The 12,103-nt window shown below is 36.6% G+C and overlaps 1 protein-coding gene across 5 annotated transcripts in view; it reads left to right on the top strand.

The window, feature by feature from the left end:
- Positions 1-12,103, top strand: part of kto (kohtalo) — a 276,697-nt gene that overhangs the window by 118,147 nt on the left and 146,447 nt on the right. For all 5 annotated transcript variants that reach the window (XM_068346482.1, XM_068346481.1, XM_068346480.1 and 2 more), the window contains exons 15-19: positions 2,656-2,853; positions 6,949-7,069; positions 8,565-8,680; positions 8,985-9,116; positions 10,051-10,177. In XM_068346482.1, coding sequence (XP_068202583.1) covers positions 2,656-2,853; positions 6,949-7,069; positions 8,565-8,680; positions 8,985-9,116; positions 10,051-10,177 — 694 coding nt within the window. The remainder of the gene's footprint in view (positions 1-2,655; positions 2,854-6,948; positions 7,070-8,564; positions 8,681-8,984; positions 9,117-10,050; positions 10,178-12,103) is intronic.

Below are 12,103 nucleotides of genomic sequence, written 5' to 3'. Positions count from 1 at the left end.
AAGTTAGAGCTGTAACAACTTCCGTGGCCTTTAAGCAAAATATATCTCTGCAAAGTATAATGGACGCAACCTATTGGAGAAGCAAGTCAGTGTTCGCGTCATTTTACTTGAAAGATGTCCAGTCTCTTTACGAGAACTGCTACACACTGGGACCATTCGTAGCAGCGAGTGCAGTAGTGGGTGAGGGCTCAACCACTACAATTCCCTAATTCCTTATCCTTTTAATCTGTCTCTTGAAATGTTGTTTTTTATGGGTTGTCCGGAAGGCTAAGAAGCCTTTCGCATCCTGGTTGATTTGGCGGGTGGTCAAAGTCATTTCTTGAGAGCGCCTAGATTAGGGGTTTGATGAGGTCCTGTTGTATGGGTTGCAACCCTTGATACTTCAGCTCCTAGGGGTCGATCAGCATCCTAAGAGGATCGCGAGGCTCCGTAAGGAAGACGTACTTAAAAGGCAGAGTAATTGTTCAAGTTGACTTCCTTACCAGGTACCTATTTATTTTGTTTTTGTTATTTTGATAACTTCTAAAATGAAATAAAAAACTCTTAGCTCATAAAATGTAAACATATATTACTGGTCTCTACCCACCATCCTGGGTGTGAATCAGCTATATATTCACCGGCTAAGTTAAATATTTAAAAATGATATTTTAATTATAAAATAAATTTTTGAATATACTTACCCGGTGAATATATAAATTAAATGACCCTCCCTTCCTCCCCAATAGAGACGCAGTGGGACGAGGAGAAAATTGAGTCTTTGTTTACATAAGAGCTGGGTATCTGGTCGACAGATGGCGCTGTTGGGCACACCCGCAACCTGTGTAGCGATCGCTGGCGAGTTTTTTCCGTAGAGTTTGTCTGTCGAGCAACAGAGTTGCAGCTATATATTCACCGGGTAAGTATATTAAAAAATTTATTTTATAATTAAAATATAATTTTTCTAGAATAAAATGACGTTTCCTAAAAAATTGTGGTTTGCTGACGAAATCGGATACCGAATTTTAAGCTATGATTGAAATAGATGTATGCACGGTATAATTTTTCGTTTCGTATTTAATTGACACTTTAAGAAAACCGATTTTGGTTTCTTCATCTATTTGTAAGCATTGTATAACACCAGAGAGAGAGAGAGAGAGAGAGAGAGAGAGAGAGAGAGAGAGAGAGAGAGAGAGAGTGTGTGTGTGTGTGTGTGTGTGTGTGTTGTAATCGAATGCCATGTTTTTGTTTCGTGTACCTCCTGAAACGAGGAATTGATCACTACAACTAACAATAGTCATGTTAATTTCATTCTTAAACTCAAGTTGCCATATGTGAACTAAGGTTTTGTTTCTTACAGAGAGAGAGAGAGAGAGAGAGAGAGAGAGAGAGAGAGAGAGAGAGAGAGAGAGAGAGAGAGAGAGAGAGAGAGAGAGAGAGATTTGAGGATTTCTGGCATCAAATCTCTCTCTCTCTCTCTCTCTCTCTTTCTCTCTCCCTCTCTCTCAAGAGAGAGAGAGAGATTTTTATTATACCGTGTACTCTACAAAACCAATCTTTGCAAATCAAATGTATACTGTTTAAAATATGACAAAATATTGCCGACTCGTTACCGAAGTTTAGGCTATTCACTGCCGATAAACGAACCCAGTCTACTCGTGAAAACCTTGAACGGCCGAAGAGAAAAATAAGGCTTTTATATATACTGTACTAAACAAAAATAATGCTTTAATATGCCATCATTAACACTACCACTACAATTATCGTAAAGTTGGAGAAAGATAAATATTGCCGAGAACGTAACCACAATTCTGTTTACATTTTGTCAGCTGGACTCGCACAGTTAACAGTTGATTTCATTGTTGATGTGGAGTTTTATCCTTAAATAGGCTATTCATTATGAAATTATGTTAAGATGTAATGTTAATATGGTTTTGTAACATTTATTATAAATCACCATATTTAGGGCTACCAATATTCTTAGAAAGACAATAGATTTGATGCATTTTTTAGTGCTTGACTCACAGACTTTGAACAGCTTCGCAGATACAGAAAATTTATTTTTGAAAAATAGCGATCGCAGAAAAGGGGAATCGTATAATTCAAACACGCATAATTCGGGACCATACTGTATCATAATGGAAGCTAGAAGTGACTTTGATGATAGTGAAGATGCAATAGAGAAACACATCTGATAAAAGAGTGGTGAGTGGAAAGAAAGAGACTGACGTTTTTGACAGAGAATACAGTTCTAACCTAATTAACCAGGTGACCTAAACTACTGAAATTGTTTTTAACCAAATTTTTAACATTCCTTGTAGTGTGAGAGTGGAAGGAGGCATGTACTGTATTTCAACCCATAGACAATTGTTGATCCAGAGTAAATTTTAATGATGTTTTAGTTCAAAGAAGTTTTATAAGAAATAAGATTACCAGTAATGTTGATTGCATTACAACATTAGTGTACTACTGTACTGTATTTCTTAGAACTTTGTACCCGTTTACATTTTTAATAGAGTATTATAATTGATACTGAAATTATGCCTAACTAAAACGTTAGTTTCTTTCATTTGAAATTATACCAAATGAAAAATCTACTTTTTCATTTTTCCCTAATTTTTTTTTAATATGTTCATATAATGTTAGGATAATTACATTTGACTTTTTATTTTTGTGTAGGAGGGAACGGATAATATTGATGATGACCTGGGCAAGATTCTCCAGAAGATAGCTGTGAACACAAGTCTAGAGGAATCAGGAGCTGGAGGTCGTTGTGAGTTAGGAAGCGAGGGTAAACAAAGACCCCCAAGGCATTTGGTATATGCTCAGCATTTTCCTCTCCCTCAAGATGATGCCTACATGCATGAGATAAATCAGGTGTGTATGTTTGTTTTAATTTCACTTATGCTTGGAAATTTGTTGCATTATTGTTTAAAAAAAGAGTTAGATTACAATCCAGTCTGAACATAACAATGCTTAGTTGTTTCAGGTTTGTGTATTAAGGAAACTGGAATGGTGGTTTAGTTTTGAGGAGTATATTTGTCATTTATTGTTTTGATAAAGCCTACCTTTGAATCATAATTCTGATATCTATGAAGCATGTGATTCTCAAACCCTAGACTAACTGAAAACTATACTTTTTAAATCTCTCTGTCCTGTCATCCGGAGATTGCGATATCACCAGCCAGACTGTGGGGTTGAAATTGCTTTTGGTGGTCCAAGAGAAGCCATTGACTATTACAAAATATTCCCTTTAGGTGGCAGATTAAGAATTTCTTCATTCAGAACCTATAGTTCTGTCAGTTTTCAGGGAGATATTGTACACGACCTCATACTCAATTGACTTTATCAGCAGTTCAGATACCATTTTCAAGTTACATCAACAGCTTGGTCAAATTTCTGTAAAAGCTTTATTGCTGGAAGTTTAGAAACTTCTGCGAAAACAACTGCAGTAGTAGCTGTTGTGTATTTTTGTCCCAAGGCTTTGATAGTAGATTTTTCTGGTTTCAAAAGCATGAGAGAAATAGAGATCAGTTCAAGACTAAAGTTCATGAATCTTAATAAATTCCCCATGGAAATTCTCTCTGCAGTACTAGCAGCTATAGAAAATTCAATGTTCTTCATTGATCTGACAGACGCCTACTATCATGTACCCACTCATCAGGAGTCAAGGAAATTCTATGTTCATGGGGGCGGGAAACGGTATACCAATTCACTGGCTGGATTTGGTTTGATTGAGGCTTATCAAGTTTATTTGATAATAAAGGTTCCTGTCTCCAGGCAGCAGATTTTGAATTCGTCATAAGAGAAACTTCAGATTCTCAAAGACTGTTATTCAACTTGAAAAATTTTGGGAATATGGTAAATTTCAGCAAGTCAGTAATTCTATCTTTGAATATTAAATTTATTCCTACGCGGATACAAACTTCTGAGTCATTTATACGGGGTTACTTCTAGTTTCATTTTCTATGACTAGACAATCAAAAGAAATTGGTTTGATTGCGTCATGCTTCGTTGCTAGGCAACTGCTGCGCATGATGCATAATGCTTGTTCAAAACTCTTCCCCACAAAACTTCTGGTTGGGAATGAGGTCAGAGGTGCCTTCTTTCCTCTCTATCATCAGACATTTGCATCGTGCGCACTGTAACCCTTATGATGCTTAGTGCTTGTGTCTTTTGTGTATTTGACATTCATTGTCACTTGTGTTTTATCATTATTTGTGAGTTTACGAGTGTGTGTCTTACGACAATTATGTCGAATTCGATGCGTTCCTACCCTGGCCAAGATGGTTGCCTCTCTAGTACATTTATGAGCTGGGTAGAAGTAGATCCACACCTGGTTTGTCCTTCATGTATGGGTAAAAAGATGTTCTATGGAATCACCATGTGAGTATTGTAGGGCGTAGTCGTTCTCCCAGTGGTAGAGGTATCGTTCTCGCTGCAAGAAACACTTTGAGAAAAATCATTCCCCTTCTTCTTCTATCAGTAATGACAAAATACAAAAGATTGGTACTCTAGTGAATGTTATCCCCCTTCCAGGTCCTTCTTGTCAGGAGCCCACTAAGGCTTCAGTGACGAATAACGACGGACGTAATTTTGTTAACATTTTATCATCCAGTGTTAATAATGTTCAATATGAGCTTGAACCAGTTCTCATTGGGGAATCATCTGGCTACGGTCATTGCGCTCCCTGAGCCGGATGCTTTAGATGCCCCATCTAAAGTGGTAAAATGTGAGTTAAGTCTCCTACTTCATGAGAGCTGCCACCTTCAAACAACCTCCAACAGTGCCCACTAAATGTAAGAACTTTCCCCAAAGGCAGTCGCCTATGAGGGAGAGGCAGACCAATGATTACAATTTCCAAGTTAAGAGATCAGCTGACCAGAATCAGCCCTTTCGTCGAAGGCATCAAGGCAAACAAGGTCAAGGTAGGCGAGGATGTCCTTAGGGTTAGCAATCTCCCTGTTTCATCACCTGTGGTGGATGTCTGTCAAGTCAGTGGTTGAGGTGGCAAGTCCACAATGCAGAACCTTGGACAATGGAGAGATTCTTAGTGTCGTATACTGCCTCCTGTTTACCAACTCTCTCCCTACTCTTACTCCAGTGCCGATGAGCTGCTCATTATATATGAGTGTGTCTATCAAAGACCTACTCCTTTGGTAAGAGGTCAAATAGATGTTAGACATGAAAACGGTTGGGGAGGTCGACAATTATTTTCTGGATTCTACACCAACTTGTTCCTGGTTGTAATGTGACTAAGGTCTTTAGATCATGGTTTGACGATTTAGTTCTGTGTCTTTTAAGGGTAGTGAGGCTCTACATAAAATGAACAGGATCATGTTGACCCGACTTACAGTATCTCTTTGTTAGCACAGGGAGGACAAAAATCTCCATAAATACCATCTCCTTCTGGCTTCGTGACATCATCAGTAAAGCCTACATGGAGCAAAGGGACAAACCTTTAACCTCAGTCCCTCGTAGAGTTCATGAAGTTGGAAGTTGGTACCACTTTAGCCTTCATTATGAGCCATTCAGGTCCTCAAGTGTTAAAGGCAGATGTCTTGAAGAGACCGACCACCTTCACGACATACTATCTTGGGGGTTGCGCCCACAGGTCCCTGGATTCATTCTCCATAGGACTTGTGGTACCTACCTAGCAAGTGGTATATTAAACCTTGCTCCTCCCTGGCTATAGAAGCATCTTGTCGAAGGTAGTGTTTATATCATAATTGTAATGTTTAAGATTAGAAATTACTTGCCTTCTTTTGCTTTTTCTTTCTTCCCTCTCTTGGGTACAGCTAGGGAAACGTAATGGAGCTTGAAATGACACTGGTGTAGTTGAGCACACAAGTGACAGGTAGTTATTTTGCCAAGATGGTAAAAGTGCAGAATCCCCACACTCCTTACGAAGGTGAGTGTGACAGTTAAGGTAAACCCAATACAGTACTTATTTTATTCCTAAACAGGAACGTTGTTCCCACTAAAGATAGGTTCTTATATAAATATAAAAATCTCATGGGGGTGATGCAGTAAGTTATTCAACCCTAGATCACAGGATGCAAGGATCCTTTGCTCTGCTCTCCTAGCTCTACTTGCCAGTCAATTGGGTGAGTAGGACTTCCTTGCTCCTAAGGATGACTTCCCTACTAAAGAACGTAGGATTTTTATGTAAGTACGAACAAATCACAAATTTTAAAAGTAATTTGTATTCATTCTAGCCCTACAAACTCAACTCTTTGTTTCACTTACCATTGCATCCACCTTGCAAGTCCTAGGTAGAATCAAAATGAAAGTTCTTAGCGGTGCCAGACCCGTACCACTAGTGAAAACTGGGTGGCGGTTGCCAGAACCTCGATAATTCTTTATTGGCCATTTCCAGCTTTCACCAAAGTCCTATCCTACTAAAGGACTTAGGTTTGTACAGCTAGGAATAATACCAATCACATTCAAATTTTGTGATGTTTATTTCATTCTTTGGTATAAAGTAAGTGTGAAATTGTATAAGAATAGTGAAGGGAGATTTGTTAAAATTGTTTTTATAAATTCAAATTTTAGGTTTATCTTTAGTATTATCAATTTCCAACTCCCTCTAAAATTCGGTGGTCAGTATTGTGACTTACAGGTAAGCGATATCAAAATATCAGAATTGTTGTGTTAAGTTTATAATTTCAATACTTATCTGAGAGTGATATATGGGCCTTTAATGACTTTTATGTGAGTATTGGATTTAATTAGTTTCCTGATCTATTGAGCATGGTCTCAGCTCGGCAGTTGGATTCACAATACTGCATTAGATGCGCCTTCGGTAAAGAAAATAGTGGGTGAAAGGGAAAAGTTTTAATCTTAATTGTAAGGTAAAAAGTTCCCACTTTGTAGATATTAACATTATAACTAACAGATAAGTATCTAAATAATAAATGCTATCATTAGTATTCTTTCTTTTCTTTTACTATATTTTTTAATCTTTGGCAGAGATATGTTCTGTTGTATGGTGTAGGCAAAGCACGAGATGAAGCAAGAGCAGCAGTGAAGAAACTTACGAAGGAAATCTGCAAACTTTTTAGTAAGAAGTGCAGCATTGACATTGCTGATGGTAAGGATTTGTTTGTATTATTCTGACTATACTTGAATGGTTGGTGAGATTGTTTAATATCTGTTTTATGTTGTCAGTGGTACCAGTGGACTGGGTGTGTGCGTGTATTGTTCCGCTGTACAAAGGTAAGGGAGGTGTGCATGAGTATTGTAATTTTAGGGGTATTAGTTTGTTGAATGTGGTTGGAGGAGTGTATGGCAGAGTGTTAGTTAAAAGGATTAAGGATAAAACAGAGGATGCAATCTTAGAAGCGTAGGACGGGTTTTAGATGAGGTAGGGGATGTATGGATCAGATATTTACAATTCGGCAGATAAACTAGAAATATTTAGCAAAAGGTAAGGAGGTTTATCTAGCAACTATAGTAGCATGGGCAGCATAGTATCCGTGAAGTGGCTGATTTCATGGGTCATGTTATCTTTCAAATTGTTGTAGAGGCTCACTTGTAATTTCAGACTCTGATATGTTTTTGCTGAAAAAAAGTTAAAAGGGAAAAACTAGAATGATAAAAATGCTTTATTGATTATGTATTGTTTTAATTTTCAAGCACTCATTAGGAAATGAATTTCAATACTAGGTCTATTGGTCTGAAAAACTGATTTTAGGTATGAGCTTACTGTACTTGCATGTTTTATGGAAATCTATTGTTATTTAACTGAGTGAAAATAAAAGCAGAAAAAATGCCTCTGTCGGTAAATTTACTTAGTCACAGAACACAACTACATTTACAGTATACCATTGTATCTTATGAAAATAATTGGTTAAAATTACACAAAATTCACATTACATGGCAGCTTCTACAGCACAACCAACATGTAATTTAAGAAGTTACTATAGTTAGAAAATTTGAAGGAAATTAATGTCTCAATTGTCATTTACAACACTATTATCTCTTTAGTTTCTATATTTCAATATATTCTCCTCTCAGTTCAATATCACATATCATAACTTCCACCTGGTAGCTTAATTTTGGAAACTTTTCATTATTGTGGTGAAGGGCCATCTTATACCAGTAACCTGGTTGTAGTCCTAAATATCATGAATTTATCTGATCTCTGCACCCAGAATCCACACAAATATTGATGTTTTATAAAGTTTCTAGATGTATTTTTTACTTCTATTTGTTTAGAATTTTAGGGTATTAACCCTTTTACCCCCAGGCTATTTGGAAATTTCCAACCCTTAACCCCCAGGGGGTTATTTTTTTCCCAGCACATTTTGCAGTATATTTTTTTTAAATTGCTCTAACAGCCTTAATTTTTGTCATAGAGAGGTCAGGTTGGTCTCATTCTCTTGGAAAATGCCTGAATTTTCTTCAAAAATTATCAAAAATATGAAAAAAAAAATTTATAGCATTTTTTTTGCAAGGACGTACCGGTACGTCCATGGGGGTAAAGGGATGGCTTTTGTTAAACGTACTAGTACGTCCTTTGGGGGTAAAAGGGTTAAAACCAATTTTTTATTGAAATTATTTTTAAGTCTAATCTTGTTCTGCAGGAGGTAAAGTGAAGAAATCCTCAAGAGGTGAATTCAATTTTGAAAATATCATGAGCCGATTTTGTACTTTATCATATTTTGACCAGCACCACATCACTAGCACCGTTGCATCTCAGGTGTGTATGTACTTGTTGAGTATAATATTGCCATTAAATTAGTGTGTATTATACATTAAAAGATGCAGATGTGAAATATATTAGGATACTTTTTCATCATTGTCATATTTTTAATACATGGTACAGCTTTATGAATACTAGTGAGATGAGTTGCATTATTTGGTTTTTAAGAAATTTATTTTATAGTATATTTATGCATTACAGTATGTGAATAGTATAAAAGTGTATTTAGGTCCATTGTGCAATAATACTAATCTGTATCATTTAAATTTTTATGACGTGTTTGCCTGTTTTTCTCTTGTAGGTTTTAGAAATGCTGTCAGGTTGTGGCTCTGGAATGTCCAACTACCTCCCAACTCATGATCATATAGCATTCTTGATGGACTTGATGGAAGTGGCCCTCAATGTTCATGGCTTGATTGAACTTTGTATACAGGTATGTTTCATCATCATCATCATCTTCTCCTCCTATGCCTATTGACGAAAAGGGTCTCAGTTAGATTTCCCCAGTCATCTCTATCTTGAGCTTTTAAATCATTACTTGTCCATTCATCATCTCCTACTTGGTGCTTCATAGACCTCAGCCATGTAGTCTTGGGTATTCCAACTCTTCTAATACCTTGTAGAGTCCAGTTGAAAGTTTGGTGAACTAATCTCTCTTGAAGAGTGCAAAGAGTATGCCCAAATCATCTCCATCTACCCCTCACCATGATCTCATCCACATATGGCACTCAAGTAATCTCTCTTATAGATTCATTTCTAATCCTGTCCTGCCATTTAACTCCCAATATTCTTCTCATATCTACAAAATCTGTTGATTATTGTTTATAGTCATCGTCATACCATGACTCACTTCCATTCAGTAAAAAACGAGGTCCCAGGTAGGACACATTAAAGTATCAAAATTTTTGTAGTTCAATGTGCAAAATAAGTTTTAGGGTAAACTAAAACAATAATGACATATTTTTCTTAAATTTGCAGTCTTGATCTCTCTATCTGTAATTGTACTGTACCGTATCGTAAATTTTAGGTTGTTAATAATATGAAAGAAAATCGATTATTTTTCTCCTTACTCTTGAATACATTTGATTAGATTATAGTGTACTGTAGATGCTTATTGATTACATTTATTATTAAGTATTGTATCCCAAAAATATGTGGGTAGAGTTTAATTAGACTTTATTTTCAGTTGTGAAATGCAAATGTCATATTTCATGAGTGACAAATTTTTTCAGGTGATACTTTTAGATTTGGTGACTTTTTCTTTCCTTTCAATACCTTCATCATAGAGTATTTATATTGACCTTAGACTATGTTAATCTTCAAGTAGATATTTGAATTATATGTAATATGCTTTCATGTATTTCCAGATCATTAAAGAGATAAGTGAAATTGAAGCACAATTAGTAGAACGGGGTTGTTTAGCTGGCTGGTACTGTCCAACATTATTGCTTCATGTCGTTGGTGTTCTTCGTAAATATCACTGCTGTCTATTAGGTAAGTAACTATATTATCTAATTTAGGTAATTTGATTGTACCTGATACATGTCAGTGTATAGATTTTTAATCATATTAGATGTCTTTTAGATTGATTTTATATTTTCACGATTGTATTTAACATCGCAGATAATTTTTTAGTTTAGAATCTTTTGTTTTCATCAACCGACATCTGCATTTGGGGTATGAGTATTTTGAAATGGAAAAGAGGACTGAAAATCTGTTTAGTAGCAGAAGCTGTTTTTCATTGGGGGAGTAGTAATGGTGTCTAAACTGGTTGTCTCATTCCAATGTGAATTGAGATAAAGTTGAAAAACCTTCGTTTTGAGGCAGCTCAGTTGGATAAATTTCTCTGAGGAGGCAATGGTGCCTAGAAGTCTCATCCACATCTAAACCAACATGGGCTTCGATGTTTTGAGGTTAGCAATAAAAAAAATGAATTGATCTTCTCTAATGGATGAATCTGAAAACTGGCTGTTGCTATTATCATTCCAAAATATAAAATCTTTTGAGTTGGACCCTGGAGGGATTTCTTGAAATTTACCAGGACATCCAACCGATCCATCAACCTGAAGAACCATACTTGTTTAACTCCAAATTTCTTCAATGAATAATTTAGAATTAGCCAATCCTTTAGGTACAGAACTCTTAGACCCAGTAACCGTAACCATTTCCAAATGGGGCCATCATTTTGATGAATACGTAGGGGGTTATCCTGAGCCCGAAACATAGGCATTACTTTACCTTGAATTGAAATGTGAAAATATACATCCGAGAGGTTTATTGAGAACATCTATTTTTTTTTTTGTTTGACTGCTCTCAGAACTATTAAGGGTGTTTCCATCAAAAACTTTGTTAGCACTGTGAAATTGTGAAGGGTTGAGACATTTAAACTGGTCTCCACCCTTGTGAGCTTTTGAGGGCTAGGGATAACCTGTTATAAAACCCCAGGGAAGGGTTTATGATCTCTTCTACCACATCCTTCTTCAGAAGTTTCACAATTTCTGTTGTAGCAACTGATCTTTTGCTGTAATGATGAGATAATTTGTATTACAGAACTGGTTTTTTTCAATATCAAACTTACCTGATGATCATATAGCTGCATCCCTGCTGCCCGACAGAAAAAACCTACGGGCGGAATACGCCAGCGATCGCTATACAGGTGGGGGTGTACATCAACAGCGCCATCTGTCAAGTAGGTACTCAAGTACTCGATGTCAACAAAGAACCAATTTTCCCTCTGTCGTGCCACTGGCAAGACCTACTAAATACGCCGTCCCTAACTGGATTTGTTTTCACAACGATTTGGTGAAGTACACTATTCCAGTTTTGAGCTTTCGCTATGCAGGGGTTTTATCTTCATTTCAAAACTTGAACTCGTTTTGGATAGATTTAATTATGGTGACGAAGAGAGTATGGACTCTCTTTCACTTTTAAATGGCCGACCCTTCCCTTAGACGGATGTGTTGGTGACGAAGAGAGTATGGACTCTCTTTCACTTTTTAATGGCCGACCCTTCCCTTAGACGGAAGTGTGTTTAGGTTTTTGGTAATTTTGCTTAACAAGTTATAGATCTATTTATTTTATATCTCTCCGCCTTTATAGGCCTCTTCGATTAACTTTCCATTTATTATAAACTTATAAAAATTAATTTTTGTTTGTTTATATGCGACCTTTCCTAATAGTAGGCGGTCCTTACTTGGAACCGAAGTTAATTAACATTGAGCCCGTCATATCGTTTTAATGTTTTATGAAAGAATTTCTTTGATAGTCTCGTACTGTTTTCAAAGATGAACTAACGTTAAGTTTTTTAGTCTCCGCAGTTGTTGACGTTCAGAACGTTCAACATGCGCTCTATCGTTACGATAGAGAGAGAGTGTTTCACGGTTTCACGTTGCAGTAAGAGTAAACCGATTCTAGCGTTTC

This window comes from Palaemon carinicauda, chromosome 22, assembly GCF_036898095.1.
Source record: "Palaemon carinicauda isolate YSFRI2023 chromosome 22, ASM3689809v2, whole genome shotgun sequence".
Lineage (NCBI taxonomy): Eukaryota > Metazoa > Arthropoda > Malacostraca > Decapoda > Palaemonidae > Palaemon > Palaemon carinicauda.
This window is presented reverse-complemented; position numbering and strand designations above follow the sequence as displayed.